The sequence below is a fragment of the Dipodomys spectabilis genome, unplaced genomic scaffold (assembly GCF_019054845.1).
Source record: "Dipodomys spectabilis isolate Male_0828 unplaced genomic scaffold, ASM1905484v1 ptg000140l, whole genome shotgun sequence".
NCBI classification, from domain to species: domain Eukaryota; kingdom Metazoa; phylum Chordata; class Mammalia; order Rodentia; family Heteromyidae; genus Dipodomys; species Dipodomys spectabilis.
Genome location: NW_024870817.1, coordinates 6,549,694 through 6,573,923, shown reverse-complemented (window position 1 = coordinate 6,573,923; position 24,230 = coordinate 6,549,694). Strand labels below are relative to the sequence as shown.

General features: G+C 36.9%; 1 protein-coding gene across 3 annotated transcripts in view; it reads right to left on the bottom strand.

Annotated features, from left to right (window-relative positions):
- Positions 1–24,230, bottom strand: part of Chd1 (chromodomain helicase DNA binding protein 1) — an 89,708-nt gene that overhangs the window by 43,359 nt on the left and 22,119 nt on the right. For all 3 annotated transcript variants that reach the window (XM_042690715.1, XM_042690716.1, XM_042690714.1), the window contains exons 3-12: positions 12,051–12,252; positions 10,825–10,941; positions 8,735–8,799; positions 6,425–6,574; positions 6,011–6,282; positions 5,160–5,385; positions 4,722–4,822; positions 4,319–4,497; positions 2,391–2,518; positions 49–265 (exon numbers count right to left, since the gene is read on the bottom strand). In XM_042690715.1, coding sequence (XP_042546649.1) covers positions 49–265; positions 2,391–2,518; positions 4,319–4,497; positions 4,722–4,822; positions 5,160–5,385; positions 6,011–6,282; positions 6,425–6,574; positions 8,735–8,799; positions 10,825–10,941; positions 12,051–12,252 — 1,657 coding nt within the window. The remainder of the gene's footprint in view (positions 1–48; positions 266–2,390; positions 2,519–4,318; positions 4,498–4,721; positions 4,823–5,159; positions 5,386–6,010; positions 6,283–6,424; positions 6,575–8,734; positions 8,800–10,824; positions 10,942–12,050; positions 12,253–24,230) is intronic.

Here is a 24,230-nt window from a genome sequence, read left to right as displayed (position 1 = left end):
TTAAAAATAAGTATGTCTACACTTCTATTTTGAGAAGAAATGTCTTACCATGTTTCTGCTATTAATGTCACCTAAATAAACGACAGCATTCATTTGAGAAGCCCACGTCTGAATCTCCCTTTGCCAGGAAGTTAAAGTAGAAAGTGGAACAACTAGTAGAAAAGGTCCATACAACTGATGTTCATGAAACAAGTAGTTCAAAAATGAGATCGTCTGTATTGTTTTTCCAAGGCCCATTTCATCAGCAAGTATACAACTATTTCCTCTATAAAGTTAAACAAAAAATTTATGTATGAAACAAAGGCTTCAATACACAAAAGTTTTTAATATCATGTACAACCATTTATATGACATATATAGAATTATATAACATGTCATTTTATTAGCTACAATTAACTAAAATAATCTGGCTAAAGATGAAATCAGTAACATTATAGGAAAATTAGGGTTTTACTATGATAGGCCAGAGGTATTAAAGATCAACAGTACTGTCCTTAATCAATTATGAAGCCAATACTACCATTCACCTGACAGAAGTAGAGTCTAGACATACTAAATGAGTAAAAGGTTATCTAGAGAGCACATAGGTGAAACTGTAAGTAAAGTTTATTGTAGAAAGTTGCCTATACGGGCTGGGAAGATGGCTCAGTGGTAGAGCGCTTGCCTTCCATGCATGAGGCCCTGGGTTCGATTCCTCAGCAACACATAAGCAAAGAGAAAAAAGCCAGAAGTGTCTGCCATCTTCCAGTTATGTAGGCAGAAAGGAAGGATGAGGGAAGTGATGGGCAGTGGATCTAGAGAGTGGCAGAAAGAATAAAAATTTTACAGGGCTGGGAAGGTGGCTCAGTGGTAAAGCGCTTGCCTTGCATGCATGCCTTGGTTTGATTCCTCAGCAACACATAAGCAAAGAGAAAAAAGCCGGAAGTGGCTCTGTGGCTCAAGTGGTAAAGTGCTAGCCTTGAGCTAAAGAGCTGAGGGACAGTTCCCAGGCCCAGAGTTCAGACCCCATGACCAGACCCCAAAAAGGGGAGGGGAGGGGAGGGGAGGGGGAGGGGGAGGGGAGGGGTGGGAAGGAAGTTGCCTATACTCTCAAGAGTGGGGACCACCCAGGATGGGGAGAGGTGGAGGTCTAAACCATTATTAGAAATTACTGTGGATTCGATTGTGTGATTTTTAAGTTCAATATTTTTTAGGAACAGCAACAAGATAAATTCAAACACCATTGGATTTCCTTCCTGTTACTATTTATACAAGTTAGGATTAATACAAAGAAAATGCCAAAAGGTCTTAGCCTTTATGTTATTGGAAATTATTTGTAAAATTTTTATTCTTTTTTTCTTGGGTCCGGTCATCGGGCCTGAACTCTGGGCCTGGGCGCTGTCCCTCAGCTCTTCAGCTCAAGGCTAGCGCTCTACCACTTGAGCCACAAAGCCACTTCCGGCTTTTTTCTCTTTGCTTATGTGTTGCTGAGGAATCAAACCAAGGCATGCATGCAAGGCAAGCGCTTTATCACTGAGCCACCTTCCCAGCCCTGTAAAATTTTTATTCTTTCTGCCACTCTCTAGATCCACTGCCCATCACTTCCCTCATCCTTCCTTTCTGCCTACATAGCTGGAAGATGGCAGACACAAAGGAGTGAGCTGCTTTTACCCTCACTGCCTATGGATTTCTCCAACAGATTTCTTTACAATTGTAAATGAGAATAATTTCCTAGTTAGCAAAACTGGTGGTAGTCTGCAAGGGGACAAAAAAGCCTTGAAAAGTTTGAAAAGATGGAGAAATTAACAAACAGAAAAACTGAATTTACAAAGAGATATTGGTGGATCTAAATCCCAAATCTCTTAACTCCTTGACTTGCTTTTAGTCCACTGACTATTGCAGCCTACAGTAATACATTAGAATAGTGCTAGAAACACATTTCATCTATCAAGGTCTATATTCCAGTATCAAGGAACTGCTGACATCTTAGAGCAAGGTTTGAAGATCATAAGAAAACATCTTAAAACCTCTCAAATACTTTTCAACTAAAAATTATTGTGAGTTTTCATTATGTTTAGCAGCTTACTCATAAGTGAAATCTGATATTCTTTAAGCTGAAGATTTATGGGCTAAGATAAAGAAACAAATAAAATGAAATAATGAAAGATTTAGTACTTTTTGTATAGCCTAAAGAGGTTCTAGGCAATCCATTAAAGAAACTACTTCAGGAAATACTAGTTTGTCCGTGTGGTCTCTGGGACCTTTCCTGCTCCATCATGGGGTCACCACTGGGTGAGTATTGAGGGAAGACTGCTAATTGGATTTACCTTTAAATATACAATTTAGTTATCTGAGGTGGGAAGGGAAAATCTTATTATCTCAAATTAAGTACTTATTCAAAATATACTTACTTGCACCAAGAGTGAGCAAGCCAATTTAAACCATTCAGCTGATAATCTCTTAATTCTAAACCTTCATGTCCTCCAATATAGCATGGCTGCTTCTTCAGTGCGACAAATCTTGGTCTTTGTTTTAATACCTTTAGTAGAAATAAATGATATAGTTACAGAATTTAAGCAATTATAATACACAATAAAAATCTCAGCTTTCACTATAAACTTTAATACTTCATCCTGAGTCATCGTTTCAGACTTTTTTTTTTTGGGGGGGGGGGGGGTCAACCATGGGGCTTGAACTCGGCCTGGGCGCTGTCCCTCAGCTCTTCAGCTCAAGGTTAGCACTCTACCACTTGAGCAACAGCTTTTTCTGTTTATGTGGTACTAAGGAATTGAACCCAGGGCCTCACGCATTCAAGGCAAGCACTCTACCACTGAGCCACCTTCCCAGTCCATTCAGACATTTTATGACTGAAAATACATTTGATAAGCTAAGTGTGCTGGTGTATGGCTATTCTTCTCCAGAGACTGAAGTAGGAATATTGAAAGACAAGATCAGTTTGGGCTATACAAGAAAACCTGGTCTGTCTCAAAAACAGGCAAAAAAGCACAAAACATAATACATATGAGGATTTGGTCAAATATCCCATTTTCTCTGACTCTAGCAAGAATTCAGTGAAATACTTGGTCATTTCTTTGAACAAAACAAAATTTGGAAAATAACGTATCTGCCAATATATACGAGCATTATATATTTCACAAAGATATTCAATCATGCATCACCACTGCTTTGGCCTCAACTTAGAAGCAAACAGTAAGATTGGAGTTTTCCATTCAATTTGATTTCAAAACAGCATGGTCAATTTAATTCAATCTTACAACAATAAGTTTTAATAATAGTGGCTCATGCCTTAATCCTAGCTACTTAGGAGGCTAAGATCTGAGGATCATGGTTCAAAGACTCTTATCTCCAATTAACCACTAGAAAAATGGAAGTAGTGCTGTGGCTCAAGCAGTATAGCACTCACCTTGAGCTGAAGAGCTCAGGGACAGCTCCCAAGCTCAGAGTTCAGGCCCCAGACTGACATGGGAGAAAAAAAACAACAAAACTATCACTTAAGGCTGGGAATGTGGCTTAGTGGTAGAGTGTTTCCCTAGCATGCATGAAGCCCTAGGTTCAATGCCTCAGCACCACATAAGCAAAAAAAGCAGGAAGTGGTGCTGTGGCTCCAGGGGTAGAGCACTAGCCTTGAGCTGAAAAGCTGAGGGACCATGCCCTGGCCCAGAATTCAGGTCCCACGACCGACCAAAAGGAAAAAAAAAAAAAAAAGAACAGCTATCACTTGTATCTTGAGATAGGTGTCAGGTCACATTCCTGTAATTCTAGCTGTATGGATGGTAAAGATAGGATTGCCGAGTTCAAATCCAGCCCGGGCAAAGTTAAACCTAACCTCAAAAACAGAAGAGCAGAGGATTAACTCAACATTGGCATACATGCAGTCAAATCCTCAGTAGCTCCAACAACCATAAAACCATACCACTAATATTTCCATATAATATGCAAAATCTCAACATTATTAGTTAAGGTAGTCCTGAATACTTTCGTATATATGTCTCTCTTTTTTCCTACTTTAGGAGAAAATATGTACTACCTTTCAAATCAAACAGACACCTCTAGTATCCAAACAATCCCTATGCATGATTGAACATCTACAACCATCACCAATTGAACATCTTTCTTAGACTATCATTTACCTTAAATTAAAACAACGTTGGTTCTAGGATCACAAAGCAATGAAGAGGACCCTCACCTCCTTAAAACCTTTTAATCAAAAAATACTCTCAGTCTGTCTGAAATTAAGATTCATCTCTATCTATACTTAAAGTATTATTTAAGATATATAAGCACATTTCATTAATTTAAAATTGCAAACAATACTCACTTTACAATCTTTAAAAGGAGTGGTTTTTGATTGGTTTCTGCTAAAATACTCATCAATACATGCTTGAAACTTTTTTGAAATGAGAGCTCCATCTTCCCAGCTGCACTCTGAATATGGAAGGCCCTGCCATTTGCAATAATAATCAGGATAACCAGCTGCTGACTTTTGATTGGAATGAGCTATGAAAAGAAATCAGGTATTATTTTATTTACATTTAATCTGAGAGATTATGGTTTACTAATTCTTAGAAGACTACATTAATAAAAATTAGTGAACTACTTCACAATACTTTATTGTGAATTGGAGGACTGCCAAATACAAGGCCAGCATGGACAACATAGCAATATACATCTCAAAACAAACTAAACTAAATAATGTTTTGTCAGAATCCATCAATACTAACCAATTATACGCTCCACTATTTGATACTGTTTATGTAGATCATCTGTAAGTTCTTGCTGGCAATTATAGTATTCCACATCTTCTGGTGAAGCATTTTTCAACCTGTAAAATTTTAATCCAGGAACAGCCTTCAAAATTTTATCTAACTTTTCCTTCCAGATATTATCTATAGCACAAGGTATCTCATTTTGACAGTTGATCATTTTAATTAAGTTTGAACAAGAAAGAAATTAAAAAGAAATAAACCATAAATTTAAACTTTCCAATTTGCAATATAATGCATGAGGCAATCAAAAAGAGGTTATGATTACACCTAAGAGCTTCCACCTTGATATGAAATAAAGCACAAACAAACAGGCTGTAAATTGATCCTTAAAACTTCTAATCCTTTTTTTATTGAAATAGCTTAGTAATGCCATATGGCATGTAGTATATTTACCATCGTATTGTTTCCTGATCTTTTTTCTTATAATTATCCAATTTTTTCATTCCTCTAACGTTTTGTTGCTTAAGAGTTTCTTCTGTCTCCCAAGTGTTGTGGATATGGGACCATCCTTTCCATTTAATTAAATACTGGATGTCTCCTGGTTCCTTGTTTTTGTCAAATCCTGCATTGGGGTCACCATCTGCTTCAACTGCATATATGGTTGTAGTAGCACCAGTAGCTAAAAAGGAAAGTATAAGGTAACTCTACTGCAAGATTATCCTTTCAACTCAGTTTCAATAATGTAAATATAAAAATACTCTTTGAAAAAGATCAACTCTCAGGGAAAACTTTTACATATAACAAAAAAAAAAGAGACCCTGAGATTTTTAGAAATAAACTAATCTCAGTTTTAAAATTAGGAAAAAGGATTTCAAACTGAAGTGGACTCCTTAAAATTATATGTGAATATGAGGCAGATGGAAAATTTTAATTGTTTCAATTTCAAGTTATCTTTTAACACTGTATCAAGATAACAGGATAAATATATTTAAGATGTAAAGGAAAAATTTTTCAGAAACCAAAACCTTTATGAAATCCAAAATCCTTAAATACCAACTAAGTGTGTATAACAAATACTAAATCATAAACCAGAAATTAAGAATCCAAAATGTAAGATATATACAGTCATATTGACATTGTGAAGAAATATCAGGGCCTACACAAAGTAGTTTTATATAATAAAAGTAAAATAGTAAAAAAGTCAAAGCTATTAGTTTTTAAAATTGAAAAATTTTCAAGAAACATCTTACAATACTCTAGGTAAATGTGACTGAAACAAACAGTAAAATGTCTTTTCAAAATACCTCCTTTTCTCCCAATACGACAATCCATAAACCTTTCTATTGTTTCAAATTCCTCTTCCTCGGGTTGAGGAACATCCTCTCCACAGACTTCCAGTAGGTCATCAGAATCTGTTTTCATTTCTTCATCTTCCTTGTAGCTAACATTGACAGTGGCTTGTCGACGAGAACTTCTTTTGTCATTATCATAATCTTCCTCATCATCATCATCTTCAGATGAATCAATCTGTCTCTTTTTTTGTCCAAGAAGCTTTTTTCCATTTTTTGACTTAGATCTAGTGAGAACCAGAGCAAACGAAAGTGTCTTTACCGAAGTTTTATAAGCAGTCATAAAACAAAACTTGAGAAATCATATACAAAAAGACAACCTTCCTAAATAATCATTTTTAGCTCCACATCAGGAAATACTATACTCACCTACTTGGAGGTTTTCTGCTTTTGACTTTGTTTTTTGGCTCATAATCAGATTCTGTTTCATCACAACTACTTTTCTCTCTTTCTTCTTCAGATTCTGAATCTGAACCAGACTGAGATGGAGATCCTGACCCAGACATCTGCCAATCTTCACTATATAGAAATTCACAAAACATAAACATTCATTTATACATAAGTAAATTCTGTGACTAATAAAATACAATATGATCAAATCAGATAAATTACAATCCACTGGCTATAAACAATACTGTTGCTTCCATCCATATTACAAAACACCAGATAACTAATATAGTAACTCTGGGAAATAGTCATCACAGAATCCTCTTTTTTTTGTTTGTTTGTTTGTTTAATAGTAGGTTGTAGGGCTTGAACTCTGGGCCCAGGTGCTGTCCCTTAGCTCTTCAGCTCAAGGCAAATGCTCTACCACTTGAGCCACAGCACCACTTCCAGTTTTCTGGTGTTTAATTGGAGATCAGTCTCATGGTTCTCAGCCTCAGAGTAGCTAGGATTATAGGCATGAGCCACCAGTGCCCGGCTCCTCTTTTAACTCCAGTTTTAATGATCATTTAGTTAATCCTCAAATAAATAGCAAACAAATGATGTTTTGATGCTCTTTCTGGATGAAAGCATATGATAATTTAAAGGACTGTCATGGACTTAAAAGTTTTTGAATAGTAGACTTGCCATCACTAAAAAACAATTTTTTTAAAAGATTATAATTCAGCTGGGCACTGGTGGCTCATGCCTGCAATCCTAGCTACTCAGGAGGCTGAGATCTGAGGATCACAGCTGAAAGCCAGCCCAGGCAGGAAAGTCCATGAGACTGGGGATTGACCTTCCAGAGACTCATGTTTTTTCCAATCTGGCTTTTTGCTGGCTAATTGGAGGTTTAAATACTTTTCAGCTCAGGTATGGCTTCAATCCTGAATCCTCTGATCTCAGCATTTTGAGTAGCTAAGATTATAAGCATGAATCACTGGAATTCTTTTACTTACAATTAACTATTCCTAACAGGAAAGCATGAAATTTTGGAATATTCGTAGAATCACGTCAGTGCTCATGTTTCAGATTCTGAATTTTTACATTAGAGATTTTCAAGAGGCAACAAGTCTATGGAAATATTCCAAAATCTTAATTTTTAAAATTGAAATAATTCTGGCCCCAAGCATTTCAGACTTCAGTTTGCCTAGCCTACTTTAGCATTGTTTTTCTTCCATTGCTCTGCCTCTCTTAACAATAATTTTGACTACATTGAAGGCATAAATGCAAACAAGTTTAACTGAAAGACTGCTCTGCTCCACTTTCTAGATTTTTTTGGTGATTAACTTGGGTAAGAGTTTCATGAACTTTCCTGCCCAGGGTGGCTTCAAACCACAATCCTCTGATCTCAGCCTCCTGAATTGCTAGGATTATAGGCATAAGCCATGGGTGTTCCAAATGATAGATTTTATATCTAAGCAAACCTATCTATTAGCTCAAATAACTCATTTTTATAAAATGTTATTTGCTATATCCATGCTAAGTTTAGCTACTAAATCAGGCTGGGTACTAGTGGCTCGTGCCTGTAATCCTACTCAGGATGCTGAGATCTGAGGATCAAAGTTCAAAGCCAGTCTGAGCAGGAAAGTCGGTGAGACTCTTATCTCCAATTAATCATTGAAAAAGCCAAAAGTGGTACTGTGGCTCAAGTGGTAAAGTTCTAGCCTTAAGCAAAAGGAGCTTAGGGACAGAGCTTAGGCCCACAGGCTCAAGACCCAGGACTAGCCAAAAAAAAAAAGGAGGGGAGGGAAGAGATGAAGAAAAGAAATAAAGATAAATAAAAATGAGAGGAAAACCAAACCCTTCTAAATAGATGCAATTTCAGAGTGTGATCTACTCTTCATAGTATCTGGGTCAAGATTTGTAGATAACTACAATGAGTTTCTACTTAAGTTCTGCAGATAATGTTAATTTCATGTGTAGAAAACAGTAATGATAATTAATAAAAACCAAATCAGTCATCTTGTAGCCCTTAATGCCTATGTCTTCCAAGTTATGAAACTTTTAATATCATATTTTGGTATTATCTTAAATAGATTTTTAAATTTTATAAACATATAGAAGGAAAAGTTGTAGGAAATAAGGAATTGGCATTAATATCCCAGATGGTCACTGAAGGATAAATGTTACGGACCAATGGCTTAAATTAACTTGCAAAATACTAAAAAAGAAAATTTTACAAAACAGATTTGGGGACTATTTTTAAAAGAAAAGAAAGAAAATCAGTAGGAACTTAGTTACAATATGGCGTACTCTTTATGCTTTTTCCTTTTGACGGCACTTGATGAATCATCAGATTCTTCACTACTAGAGGAATCCTAAGAGAAAAAAATAAAATCAGTGTCATTTCACTCATTAATAAATTAAAATTAGCTATGGAAACAAATTTTTATTTGGTATACTGTTGAACATGTGCTTTGCTAGTAACAGTAACTGCAAAGCCTTTTGTATTCATTGTGTTCCATTTATTAAGGTACTAGTATTTTTGTTTCAAATTAAACTCATGATCACAATGTCAGCATTTTGCAACAAATGTAACAATCTATATCTCTGCAGACCATGTCTGCTATGTATTGTGGCCGAAAATTGGGAAATAATGCTTTTCTTCACCATTAGCTTTTGATACAGTTTTCCCTGATTGTTTCCCTGAATGTGCACGCACGCACGCGCACATACACACACAAATTACACACACAAATGCCTGTACGGGGACAGGAACCATTATATCACTTATTCTTTAAAACTACTCTTTCAAAACTATTATGTCAATTATTTTGTGTTATTATTGGGGGAGGGATAGAGAAGGGATGGTTAACGTGTGCTTGGATGTAGTTGGTCAGAAATAGTAACTTCTAAATATTTTGTACCAGGAATAATTTCTAAATACTTTATACCAGGATGAATAACTTCTAAATATTTTATACCAGAGTAAGGATAGCTATAGTTAGCAACAATTAAATAGTTCACAACAGCTATACTTCAAAATGATTAATGGCCAGGTACCACTACCTCATGTCTGTAATCCTAGAAACTAAGGAGGCTGAGATTTGAAGGTTGAGGTTCAAAGTCAGCCTGGGCAGAAAAGTCCCTTTGAGGAATCTATTTCCAATGAACCACTCAAAAACCACAAGGGGAGTGATGGCTCAACGTGGTAGAGCACTATCTTTGAGCAAAAGCCTTCAGGGACAATGCCCAGGCCCTGAGTTCAATCACCATGACCTGGGAGAACAAATATTTAATGTTCCCAAAAGAAACTGAGTATGTCTGAGGTTGTTACTCCAGACATAATAACCTATCTGTTATATGCCAAGTACCTTGGTATAATAATTGCTTATTATATACATATAATGAAATGTTACATGTAATATGTACAAATACATGTAATTTAAAAATAAAAGTAATCTTAAAGCTGTTTATGTTATTACATGCAAATATAATTTATCACTCTAATATTTCTTCCTTCACTGATGTCCATGCATATATAAAGGTATTTATAAGTGTATATACTATATTAATTTATTTTGTATTTATTTTCGTTTGTTTGTCAGTTGTAGGGCTTGAACTCTGGGCCCAGGCACCATCCCTCAGCTCTTCAGCTCAAAGCAAGTGCTCTACCACTTGAGCCACAGTGCCACTTTCGGTTTTCTGGTGGTTAATTGGAGACAAGCGTCTCATGGACTTTCCTGCCCAGGCTGGCTTTGAACAATGTCTCAGATCTCAGCCTCCTGATTAGCCAGGATTATAGGCATGAGCGACCAGCACTCAGCTTACTTTTTTTTTTTTTTTTTTAAAAGACATAGGGTCTTAGACTAGTATAGCTTCAAATTTTCAATCCTCTTGTCTAAATTTCAACTACTATTGGAATTATAACCATACACCAACATGCCCAGCTAGTTTATTTCTAATTCTGGTGTAAAGACATTCACACAAGCCGGGTACCTGTGGCTCACTCCTGTAATCTTAGCTATTTCAGGAGGCTGAGATCTGAGGATTATGGTTCAAAGCCAGCCCGGGCAGGAAAATCCCTGAGACTCTTATCTCAAATTAACAAGAAAACTGAAAGTGGAGCTGTGGCTCAAGTGGTAGAGCATTTGCCTTGAGCTGAAGAGCTGAGGGACAGCGCCCAGGCCCAGAGTTCAAGCCCCATGGCCAACAACAACAACAACAACAAAAAAAAGACATCTGAACAAATTTCTCATTGGCTGGGATTAATCTCTAAAGATGGAGTTCATGTCTACAATTCAAAATGTCTGAGACATATTTCCTATTTGCACTTTCAAAACAATTATATTAAGTAACTAGGCATATATCTCTTTTAATATGCCAGCTTGTATTGAACAGACCTCTTCTGATCCACTATTAGATGAAGCTGGATGTTGCTGCTGTTGCTGCTGCTGCTGCTGCTTCTTGAGCATTGCAGATCTCTGAACAGCCAAAATACTAGGGCTAGATTTCCAAAACTGTAAAAGATACATAAATCAGGTAATAAAATGTGTATGTGGGGGGGGGGTGGGGGGGTATCACCATGGGACAGGGACAACAGGCTATGACAATTCCAACATTTTTCACTCCTTCCAAGTAATAAATTAAGACTATTTTATTTGCTAATGTTATATATAATGCAATATCACTGCAATAGAAGTTAAATAAAATGCTAAACTTTAATTGTATTTTAAGTAATTTATGGTAAGTTGGATTTCATAGATATCCAATTGTTTACAGTATTATTTTCAAGAACAAAGTGATAATATAATACTACACACAATGTGGCTATTTTATCAGTGTGAAGATAAAGAACCTGTTCAAAATATAAATACACTTTGACATTAAGCACATTACATTAGCTCTTTTTTTTTTAATGGTAAAAGTTCTCCACTAATGAAGCAATACGTTGATTTGTATTCTTGGCCTGTGCATCTTATCTCCTCATGGAATGGAACTCTAAGTAATAAAGCATATACTGTTAATGAAGTTAACCCTTAATATTCATCCCTGATTTTGTAGTGTTAGGGATGAACCCAGGTCCTCACACAGAAAAACAGATGTTCTATCGCTATATCCTCAGCCTCAGAAAACTTGAACATTTTTGAAATTTTACCTCTGTCTCAGAAGAGGCAAAACTTTCTATGTTTGTAAGTATATTTTATTCTTGCTGTTTTAGTTAGTTATATCTCTTTTAGGCCAATTAGTCCAAATATATCAACACAGGCAAGAATTAGTAAAAGTAGAGGCTGGGAAGGCAGCTCAGTGGTAGAGTGCTTGCCTTGCACACATGAGGCCCTGGGTTCAATTCTTTAGCACCATATAAGCAGAAAACACCAGAAGTAACGCTGTGGGTCAAGTGGTAGAACGCTAGCCTTGACCTGAAGAGCTGAGGGACAGCGCCCAGGCACAGAGTTCAGGCCTCACGACCAACAAAAAATAAATAAACTTTAAAAAAAAGAATTACTAAAAGTACATTTAATGTTTAATTTTTCATTCTAGAAGCTCTACTAAGAATAGTATAAGCCAATGCTAGAAATTTGCCCAAAGTAATAAGAAATCTATTTTTCATTGATAATTTTATTACCTCTGCTCCATCAACTTTCGGTGGTTTGGCTTGAACTTTGTTTTCTCGGGATGTATCTGACTCAGATTCTGACTGACTGCCTGAGTCAGATCCAGAGTCAGAGTCACTGCTACCTGACTGGCTACTGCTTCCATCACTACTGCTTCCAGAACTTGAACCTGATCCCGAGCCTGAAGCTGACCCAGAATCATCATCCGACTGGCTAAAAGTTGAAAATAAACAGATTTCAAACAAAATTCATTAAGAATTTAATTTTTCTTAAAAGTAGAAAACTCAAGTCATTAAACATTTCATATTTCAACTCTATGTGGCCAAATAGAAAAAGGAATATTAACTTTTAAATAACTCACATACATATTTGACAGATTAACTTCAGTTTTGGCTAAAAATAGGTTGGAATCATAATCATAATTAGCAAAACCTACCAAGTACAGAATCCTAGGCTATAAACTTAGACAAAACAAGAAACAGAACATATGCCTTTCTTTATGTGGAAAAACGAACTTTACAACTTTGGTGGGGGGGGGAAGATTAGATGGGAGTGGGGGGAGGATCGGAAGGGATGGGAAGGGGAAACAAAGGAGGAAGCTACAATGCTTGATAAGAAATGTACTCATTATCTTGCCCATGTAATTGTAACCCCCCTGTATATTATTTTCACAATAAAAAAATATATTTTAAAAAAAGAACATATGCCTTTAAAAGGCTAGCTGCAGTAATTATAAACTAGGAATAATGTCAAGAATTTGTTGCTGTACCAAGTAGATATATATTTGTAGTTTCTATGTGCTTGCAAAATTCTACCTCTGAAGGGAGCATGGTGGCAGCGTGCTCTTCTAACTGCATTAACACAGGCTGTGGCAAGAGGAACGTGAGTTCTCAAGGCCAGCCTAAGCAACATAGCCACAGCACAGCCAGACTCTTGTTTCAAACAAAATCAAAAGAGGAAAATAATATTTGTAACTCCATTCTGTTATTCCAGGAGATTGCAACTTATTGTAATTAACACACTATAATAATTAATTTGCTTTTTAAAAATAAGTTAACCATCTGAGGAAAAAAAAAAATCACTAAAATTTTATGGTTCCACAGAAATAAACCTAAAATAACAGCAAATTCTCGTGATATTTATAACTTCTACATACAACCATAAGAAAACAATATCTCATCACAAAACTATTTAGTCCACTTCTAAATCTTGGTACAAGGTAGTAAAAATACAGTTTAAAAATACTTGACTACACTTTTATTTCCAAAGACATCTGTAGTAAACATCTGAATTACTGAGAATTAAGCATTAAATTACTGGCCACACAGTAGATTCAGCTTTTGACATGATTTCATGTTTTTACTACAGGTAAAAACAACATGGCAAACAGAGGCATCTTTACTTCTTTAATTTTCAAAAGTGCCACCAGATGGCAGAATTGCTCTAAGAAACATTTAGCATGAAAACAAATTAGTAAGAGTTTGCAGAAAGGATTCTGAGTCTGCAAGTATAAGTTTAAAATGTTTAAAGTATAAACAAGCCATATCCATGTTTTTTAAATCTACAAGAATAAGTGTTCATTACTTCTAGGTTTATGCTACCAAATCAATTATACCATTATTTTTATTTTTGATCATGTGGTTGTAGCCTCTAAATGCCATTTAACTTTTTAAAAAGGATTGATACTTTCCTTGAATTCTTTGAAATGTTTTAAAAAATGTATCAGAGAAGTCATCCTTCTTATATACAAGTCTCCATTAAGTCTCTAAGGATTTATTCAATTTTTATTGAGAACCGTTCAGATATTAGGCATTGAGGACACTTAGAGAAAACAAAGTCTTTGCCAATACAAGAAATTCTAACCTTGAGATGTGAACATTATGTTCAAGACAACTGATCTAAATAAAAAGTACCATTTTTAAAAAAAAAAGTGCCAAGTTTGGTAGTACCAAAGAACATTCAGAATAAACTGGTATTAAAACTTCCTGGGTACTGGTTCCTCACTCCTATAATCCTAGTTACTTAGAAGGCTGAGATCTGAGGACCCACAGTTTGATGCCAGGCTGGTCAGGAAAATCTCTCAGATTTATCTCTAATTAACAACCAAAAAGTTGGAGAGTTGAGCTTGTGGCTCAAGTGGCAGAGTGCCAGCCTTGAGCAATAGTGCTCAGGCCCCAAGTTTAAGCCCCAGGAATAGCACTAAAAAATGAAGAATAAGAAAAAAAAAAAAAACAGCTAGGCGCTGGTGCCTCACGCCTGTAATCCTAGCTACTCAGGAGGCTGAGATCTGAGGATCATAGTTCAAAGCCAGCCTGGGCTCCAATTAACCAGCAGAAAACCAGAAGTGGCTCTGTGGCTCAAGTGGTAGAGTGCTCACAATGGCCTTGAGCTGAAGAGCTGAGGGGCAGTGCCCAGGCCCAAAGTTCAAGCCCCATGACCTACCAAAAAAAAGAAGAAAGAGAGAGAGAGAGACAGAGACAGAGAGAGAGAGAGACAGAGAAAGAGACAGAGAAAGAGAAAGAGAAAGAGACAGAGAAAGAGAAAGAGAGAAAGAGAAAGGGAAAGGGAAAAGAAATAAAATAATAATAATGCCACTGTATAATATACCAGAAAAGAATGTATGGTCAGCATGCAATACAAATACTCATGTTTACTGAAGCACTATTTAATAGCTAAGTAATAGAATCAGCCTATGTATACCCATTAGCAGATTAATAAACAATTGTACACAGCCACACACACAATGGAAGAAAATATACACAGCAATGGAGTATTATTTCGCCTTAAAAATTGAAATTAAGTAATTTTCAGAACATGGACAGAATTGGAGATTATGTTAAATGGAGTAAACCAGAGAGAAACAGTATCAGTGGGGTGCTGGTAGTTCACATCTGTAATCCTAGCTACTTGAAAATGAAAACAGAAGCTTGTGGTTCAAAGCTAGCTTAGATAGAAAAGTTCTCACAATCTCCTTCTCAATCCATAGCTAAGTGAACTAACTGGTGCACACCTATCATCCTCAAGTTATGTATAAGACTGAGACTGGGAGGATCTGTCTACATGAGACTAGGTTCAGAAGGAAGCTGGACAACATAGTGGCATGAGCCTACTTCACTGGTCTCAGCAACTGTAGTTAAAGTAGGAGAATCACAGCTCAGGTACTTACCTAAGCAGGAAGTTAAGACCCTATTCTAAATATAATGACTGGAAAAACAGGACCAAAAGGCATGATTCAATAGTAGAGTGCCAGTTTTGCAAGTTCAAAGCCCTGAATTCAAACCCTAGTACAAAAAAAAAAATCAAATGAACAATGGAGATGATTGGAGAGAAGAGGAAGTGAAAAAAGGAAAACCAAGAGAGGGGACATATGATTGAATTATATTGTATGTACATCTGAAAAAGACATAATGAAACCCATTTAAAATAATGCATAGGGGCTGGGAAGATGGCTCAGTGGTAGAGCGCTTGCCTTGCATGCATGAGGCCCTGGGTTTGATGCCTCAGCCCCACATAAGCAAAAAAAAAAAAAAAAGCTGGAAGTGGTGCTGTGGCTCAAGTGGTAGAGCGCTAGACTTGAGCTGAAGAGCTGAGGGACAGCGCCCAGGCTCAGAGTTCAGGCCCCACAACTGGAGCCAAAAATAAATAAAAATAATAATAATAATGCATAGAGAAAAGAGGGAAGGAGGGAAGGAGGGAAAAGAGGGAAGAGAAGGGAGAGGAGGGGAAGAGAGGGATAGCGGAGGGGAATACAGAACAAAAAATAGTTCTTTGCAGATTTTTTTGTATTTATGACAATATGCGTTTGGCTATTTGTTCTCATCAACCAATGTAAACATCTGTGAAGTTTTAAATTTATAATCATCTAGCTCTAGATCTTGAGATCTAGATTCCCTTCCACACTAAAATAAATTACAGTTCCTCTGAGAAATGGCAAATTTTAAGGCTGTGACAGGAAAGGTACAAACTGAACCTAAACAATCTTACTATGCTAAAATTCAAATAATCAAATAATCAAAAACAGAAAGGAAGTGGTGCTTTGGCTCAAGGGGTAGAGTGCTAGCCTTGAGCTGAAGAGCTGAGGGACAGCACACAGGCCCAGAGTTCAAGCCCCATAACCCACAAAACAAACAAACAAAAAAAATAAATAAAAACAGAAAAAAATGAAGGCACGTCAAAAAGATACAAGAGGGAAAAGATTTAAGAGCCAATATAAATACTATATAGAAATGTAACAATGAAATTCCCCTCTAAACAAAAAATATAATCTAATAAAAAATAATAATAAAAAGAGTCTCCTGGCACTGGTGGCTCATACTTGTAATCCTAACTACTCAGAAGGCTGAAATCTGAGGATTATGTTGTTAAAAAGATAGCTGGGGCAAGAAAGTCTATGAGACTTTTATCTCCAATTAACCATCAGAACTCCAGAAATGTGGCTGTGATTCAAAGTAGTAGAGCACTAGCCTTGCCCAGGCCCAGAGTTCAAGCCCCATAAATGACAAAACAGAAAAACACAGCCAATGTGAAGAAGCTTTCATTGGCCAAATAGAACTTGAGTAACAAAATGAAGATAATAAAAGATTATTAAGAACAGTAACTCCATGCCTGTAATTCTAGCTACTCAGGGGGCTGAGATCATGGTTCAAAGCCAGCCCAGGCAAGAAAGTCCGTGAGACTCTAAACAGAGCGCTAGCATTGAGCTAAAGAGGGGAAGGGCAGTCAGTGCCCAGGCCCAGAGTTCAAGCCCCATGACCAACCACCCCCTCAAAAAAAAGGAATAGAATGGAAACTGTGGAGTCTTTTCTAATAGGTGATTCAGATACACAGAATAGGTTCTGATAGAGCTTGGAATGCCAAGTGATATATGTGGGCAGAGTAGTAGTATCAGGAAAGTACCACTTTGCATTCCTCACAGAAATACTGGTAAAAGGTGGAAATCAACTATGGATTCTAAATCTAAAGGTAAGACTTTTTTAAGTAGGATAATTACACAGCCTCAAATATCTTCTCACAAGTTGCAATTAGCTGTAATAAAAAAAGTAAAAACTCTGGAGAAACCAGACAATACCCTGTCCTAGCAACACTAGGGAGAAAAACCAGTTTCATAAGGACAAGAATCACATGTGATACGGAAAAAGGAAAATAGGACATGAAGGGGATAGGCAGAGTATCAGGGATGTGGAAGGAAAAAAAGGGGCTAGGAAAAGATGATAAATTGGATGAAAAACACCACCAAGTTAGTTATATGCATTTATGAAAATGTCATAAGTAAACAATTACTTTGAAAAACGGAAATACACTAGAAAGAAAAAAAGTAGCAACACCTATAGGGATGACATACAACAGAAGATTCTAGATGTGAGAATAAGGGATAACTAATCTAGACTTAATAAAGCTCTAATTTTTAAAATGCATAAATTAATATGCATGTTTCAAAACAAATAATCTCAGACACAAAAAGATTAAAGGAGATTAAAGTGACATGACAGTCAACTGCAATGCTGTCTTACACTAGGAACTAACAAAGATTGAAATGACTGAGCACATTGAAATACAAACTGAAGATTAAGATATTGCATCAATGTACACTTTGCTGCATATATTACTATACAGGCCTTATAGAAAAGAACACTTTCATTTAAAAAAATACAAAGAAGGGCTGAGAAGGTGGCTCAGTGGTAGAACGCTTGCCTTGCATGCTTGAGGCCCTGGTTTCAATTCCTCAGCACCACATAAGCAGAAAAAGCCAGAAGTGGTGCTGTGGCTCAAGTGGTAGAACGCTAGCCTTGAGCTGAAGAGCTGAGGGACAGAGCCCAGGCCCAGAGTTCAAGCCCCCCGACCAACAACAACAAAATATATACAAAAATGTAAGAGACATGACTTTTGCAACTAGTATTATATATGTGTATATAAATATGCTAAACTTTCCTCCTCAACGGTATAAACCCTGTTTTCATTGTATTTGATGTTGGGATAATTTGTGATGGGGAAGGGCAAAAACAAACAGTTTTAAATAGGGATACAGGTGGACCCATTGCAACAATGAGACGTCCAAGTCATTATGTCAAAAAAGGAACTTTACAACTTTGGTGGAGGGGAGAGGGAGGGATGGGAAGGGGGGGGGAATAAAAATAAGAAATTTTTTTAAAAATCTAATACCACTCATGATTTAAAACTCAGTAAACTAGGCCAAGGGGCTCATTCTCAACTTGACAAACAAATATCTACAGAAAACCCTCCACCTCACTCTATGCTTAATGACACAAAACTGGAAGCCCTCCCACTTAAAACAATTCACTCATGTATAGTCTTACCACTCCTTTTCCACACTGTATTTGAAGGTATAGCTAATAAAATACTATGAAATAAAATAAAAAAGAGAATAAAAAACAATAAATAAATAAATAAGCAAGCAAGCTAAACTGAGTATGATGGCTCACACCTGTAATCCCAACTACCCAAAGGGCAAAGAGATTGGAAGTATTACAGTTCAAAATCAGCCCTAAGCAAAACCACAAAACTAGGTAAATAAATAAAGGGATAAAAATCTATTACTATAAAGATAAAAATTAGTGAATCTGAGCAAGGGCACAAAAAGCGATTAATCTATTACAAATTCTGTAATCTGAAAACAATTCAAAAATTTAAAAATAAATTTAAAAATAATTTAGATTTCTAATATCTCAAGTTTCCTTCAGTAACATTCAATGCTGTACAGTTTTGTTTGCAGGTAATAAAAGGTAAAGATGAGAAAATTTAAAAGCCAGAGAATAAGCAAATAACCATTAGTGGCATAAGGAATAATAAATGCAATATATAACTAGTCAATAAATTGGCCGAATGGTAGAAACAAATGTAGAAACAGACAAAAGAATAAAAATAAGCAAACAGGGGCTGGGAAGGTGGCTCAGTGGTAGAGCGCTTGCCTTGCATGCTTGAGGCCCTGGGTTCGATTCCCCAGCACCACATAAGCAAAAAGAAAAAAGCCGGAAGTGCGCTGTGGCTCAGGTGGTAGAGCACTAGCCTTGAGCTGAAGAGCTGAGGGACCGCGCCCAGGCCCAGAGTTCAGGCCCACTACCGAACCCAAAAACAAAAACAATAAAAAAAAATAATAATAATAAAATAAAAATAAGCAAACAAAACCCATTTAAGAAACTTGAAAAAAGTGTTAAAAGAAATTAAATGAAAGTTGCCTCAGCAACAACTGGATAAATTACCATGTGTCTCCTTTTCCTTACTAATAGAAATCTTAATGTATGGTCAATTAATGTAAGGTTAAACAGCACAAACTTCCTGTACAGCTAAGAGCTTAAGTTATGACAAATGAGACATGTGCAGAAGAGTTCAGATGTGCTTCCCAGAAGGCCATCCACTCAATGGCAGATGACTCAACTTGAAGGTGCTCCCTTTATTAACTCTTCCAGTTTTCATTCAATGTTTATAGTCAGAAGCAGAAAAAAGATGGGAAAAGTTCTCAAAATTCTCATCTGGATAGTTTAGTATAGAAGCCAAGGTTCTTTTTTGTTTGTTTGTTTTGCTTTTGGGGTCTGGTCATAGGGCCTGAACTCTGGGCCTAGACACTGTCCCTCAGCTCTTCAGCTCAAGGCTAGCACTCTACTACTTGAGCCACAACGCCACTTCCGGATTCTTTCTTTTTTTGCTTATGTGGTGCTGAGGAATCGAACCCAGGGCCACAGGCGTGCAAGTCAAGCACTCTACCACTGAACCACCTTCCCAGCCCCGAAGCCAAGGTTCTTAATAACTTGAGGGACTAAAAATAAATAACATTCTCTTCAATATAATCATGAAATCTACTTCTTAAAATTTGAGATTTAAAAGGTTAAAAAAAATTAAGTTTAAAAATTATCCATGCTAGAGCCATAATAACAAAAACAGCTTAGTAATGGCGCAAAAACAGATCCAAAGACCAATGGGACAGATTAGAAGATCCAGAAATAAAATTACACACCTTTAGTCAGCTTATATTTGACAAAAGAGCCAAAGACATACGGTGGAAGAAACACAGCCTCTTCAACTATTGGTGGTGGGAAAACTGGGCAACCACATGCAGAAAACTAAAAGTGGACTTCAGCCTGTCACCATGCACTAACATCAACTCAATGGATTAAAGACCTTAACATCAAACCTGAAACTCTAAAACTATACTGCAGGACAGTCCCAGGATCACAACAAATTGGAGAGATTCAACAAATGGGACTATCTTAAAAAAGTTTCCGCACAGCTAAAGACAAAGCTACCAAACTAGAAAGACAGCCAACCAATTGGGAATAAATATATAAATATACTTTTTTTTTAATTTTTCTTTTGGTCAGTTGTGAGGCCTGAACTCTGGTCCTAGTTACTGTCCCTCAGCAACTCAGCTCAAGTTAGCTGCAATCGGAAAATAATTCGTGTCTTATTTATCAGAACTTAAGCTCTTAGCTGTACAGGAAGTTTGTGCTGTTTAACCTTACATTAATTGACCATAAATTAGGATTTCTATTAGTAGGGAAACGGAGACACATGGTAAGTCATCCAATTGTTGCTGAGGCAACTTTCATTTAATTTCTCTTAACACTTTTTTCAGGTTTCTTAAATGGATTATTTTTATTTTTTGTCTATTTCTATATTTATTTTTAGCATTTGGCCAATTTATTGCCACTTGAGTCACAGCACCACTTCCAGCTTTTTCTGCTTATGTGGTGCTAAGGAATCGAACCCAGGGCCTCATGCATGCAAGGCAAGCACTCTACACTAAGCCACCTTCCCAGTCCCTAGAAAAAATGTTTACCAGGAACATATCAGACAAAGGCCTAATATCCATTATATACAGGGAACTCAAAAAACTAATCCTTCCCAAATCTAACAAACCAATCATTATTTGGGCAAGGGAACTAAAGAAAGACTTCTCAGAAGACGAGATAAAAATGGCAAAGAAACACATGAGGAAATGCAAATAAAAACAACCCTGAGATACCATCTTACCACAGTCAGAATGGCCCATATTCTAAATTCAGCCACCAACATATGCTGGAGGGGATGCAGAGAAAGAGGAACCCTATTGCATTGCTGGTGGGAATGTACACCAATACAACCACTTGGAAAGCAGTCTGTAGGTGCCTCAGAAAGCTAAATATAGACCTCCCCTTTGACCCAGCCATACCACTCCTAGGCATCTACCCTGAGCAACAGGAAGCAGGACACAAGGACACATGCGCTTCTATGTTTGTTGCAGCACTGTTCACAATAGCCAAGATATGGAAACAACCCAGATGCCCCACTACCGATGAATGGATCCAAAAATTGTGGTACCTATATAAATGGAATATTGCACAGCCATTAGAAAGGACAAAATAATGGCATTTTCACAGGGAAATGGATGTAACTAAAACAAATCATTTTGAGCAGGGTAAGCCAAGCACACAGTCTTCCTGATATGTGGATGTTAAATTCAAAATGGAAGGAGATATGACAAAGTAAACAGGACTCAAGAAACAAAGGACCTCTACGTAATTGTCATATCATTTCTAAATGACTCTGTGTTCCTGACCACATATATGGTAAATACATGTGCACATCTGAGAGAAGCTAGGAAGAGGGCACAGAAGCAGAGGGAAACAGGCAAATATACAATAGAGAGGCCCATCAGAGAACAAAGTAAGCAACTCAAGGGCAGCAATTGGGACAGAGGGAATGAGAGGGAAAGAGGAAACAGCTTACACTAAGCAAAAGGAAAGAACTGTGCACATCATCCAATATGAAAGAAATAGTTGTATTGTCAAAGCTCATAGAATTCATAAACTTTTAGACCATGATAATAACAATTTGCCTTATGAAGGTTAAAATGTGTTTGTGACCCTAAGTATCACTATCCCACAATACTGTGAAATTTATGTAATCACTTAATCACAATAAAAATTATTTTTAAAAAATGATCCATGCATTACATATAAATATTTTGATTCTGTATTTATGGTTTCACTAAGAAAATTGCTTTTCATATTCTAACCTGCATCAATATTACCATCTCTCCCAAATTTTAAAATTGTATATTCCAGAGTTTGTGGTAAAGCCACCACTATACCTGATTTGGGACTTTTGGTTATCTTTGTTTTCTGGGATAAAAATTTGACCTCTAACTTTGCAACTTAATCTAAAACCATTCTATTTCTATTCTTTATTTGTGCCTACTTCCTTCAGTCTTGCAATTTGCCATGCTTCTTTTCCACCTCCCAGCCTTGGTACAATACAAGTAGCTATAACTACCGACAAAGTTTGCTAATTATCTCATATCCTCTTCCCTAGTACCCTATTCATCCTTCACTTCTCAAGACATGCTTTTCCTAGACCTCCCCTACAGAGAGGGGAGTACTTCAGGCATTGGGCATTTAACATAAACTAAATAAGTACAGGACTGGGTACTGGTGGCTCATGCCTGTAATCCTGGCTTTACCCAGGAGGCTGTTATCTGATGATGGTGGTTGAAAGTCAGAAGTCTTCCCAGGCAGAAAAGTCTGTGAAACTTATTCCCAATTAATCATCACAAAAGCTGAAAGTGGACCTGTGGCTCAAGTGGCAGAGCACCCAGAGCTCAAGGATAGCACCCAAGCCCTGAGTTCAAGACCAAGAACTGAAATGACACCCATCGACCTGCTCCAAAAAAGAGCACAGGAATGTTTTTACATAACAAGTGACTTAATTATTAGTACTTTACCCGACTGAATTTTTTTTTTTTTTATTGGTCATGGGGCTTGAACTCTGGGCTTGGTTGCTGTCCCTGAGCTCTTCAGCTCAAGGCTAGAGCTCTACCACCTGAGCCACAGCGCCACTTCCAGACTGAATATTTTTAATAGATCACTAATACTATCTTTTCTTTTCTTTTTATTCAAAAGCACTTTAAAGCCTAAATCTCCCACACAAATTCTCATTCAAGTTTCTTTCATTAAATAACTTGAGGGGTTTTTTTTTATTGTTTTTGTCTTTTTTTCTTTTTCTTTCCTCAAAGTCAACTAATTTGAAACGGTTAAATCTAAATGACTTTGGAGCCAAGGGCCAGTGGCTAACACCTGTAATCCCAGCTACTCAGGAGCTGAGATGTGAAGGCCATGCTGCAAAGCCAGCCCAGGCAGTAAAGTCCATGAAAAAGTCCAATTAACCACAAGAAAATCAGAAGTGGAGCTATGGCTCAAAGCGCTAGAGTGCTAGCCATGAGCGAAACAGCTCAGGGTCAGCGCCAAGACACTGAGTTCAAACCCTACAGCTGACCAAAAACAACAACAACAACTTGGGAAGAATCAGAAAATCTTTATACACTGAGTGCTTCCCACATGGCCAAAACTGCCTAAAACCAAGTGAGTGACTGGTTCTGTAGATGAGACCCGTAACTCTTTAACTCACAAATCACCTTCCCCAAACAAATGTCTAATACTTAGAATTTTTCATACATTTATATAATCTGGTTTGTTCCTATGGTATTTTTTCTCATTTTTTTCCAGTTGTGTCATTTTTTAAATGTATTAGTTCTATAGTTTACAAAATATTTTCTACTGCTTTTTATTTTATCTAATAATGAAATTATTCTTTTTTTGTTTTTGTTTTTTTTTGGGGGGGGGTCGGGTCATGGGGCCTGAACCCTGGGCCTGGGTGCTGTCCTTCAGCTCTTCAGCTCAAGACTAGCACTCTAACACTTAAGCCACAGTGCCACTTCCAGCTTTTTTCTTTTTTGCTTATGTGGTGCTGAGGAATCGAACCCAGGGCCTCAGGCATGCAAGGCAAGCACTCTACCACTGAGCCACCTTCCCAGCCCCAATGAAAGTATTCTTGAATGCATGTAAAGGATTTCCTTCTTAAAACCTTTTCATAGAAAGCCAATTCTTCCAATGTTCTGATTCACAGCAAGTTACTACTTAATTTCAGCTGCAACCAAATTCCTACCTAGTTCCAATCTCAACTGAAACTCGTCCTAAACTAGGCAAACCAAAACTGATTTCCTACATAATTATACTGGTTGACAGTGTGTGCCAGGCAAATTGAGCTATACATAAGTCAAGGAACTGTTTTTATTATTCCACAGGACAGTTTGCTAAATTCTCTTGTTGCCTTCCCTCTGTCATAATAGGTAAGTGCCAATGCCATTCAAAATAATTGCTTTGAGATTCTTTTTAAAAAGAATTTTTGAGGGGCTGGGAAAG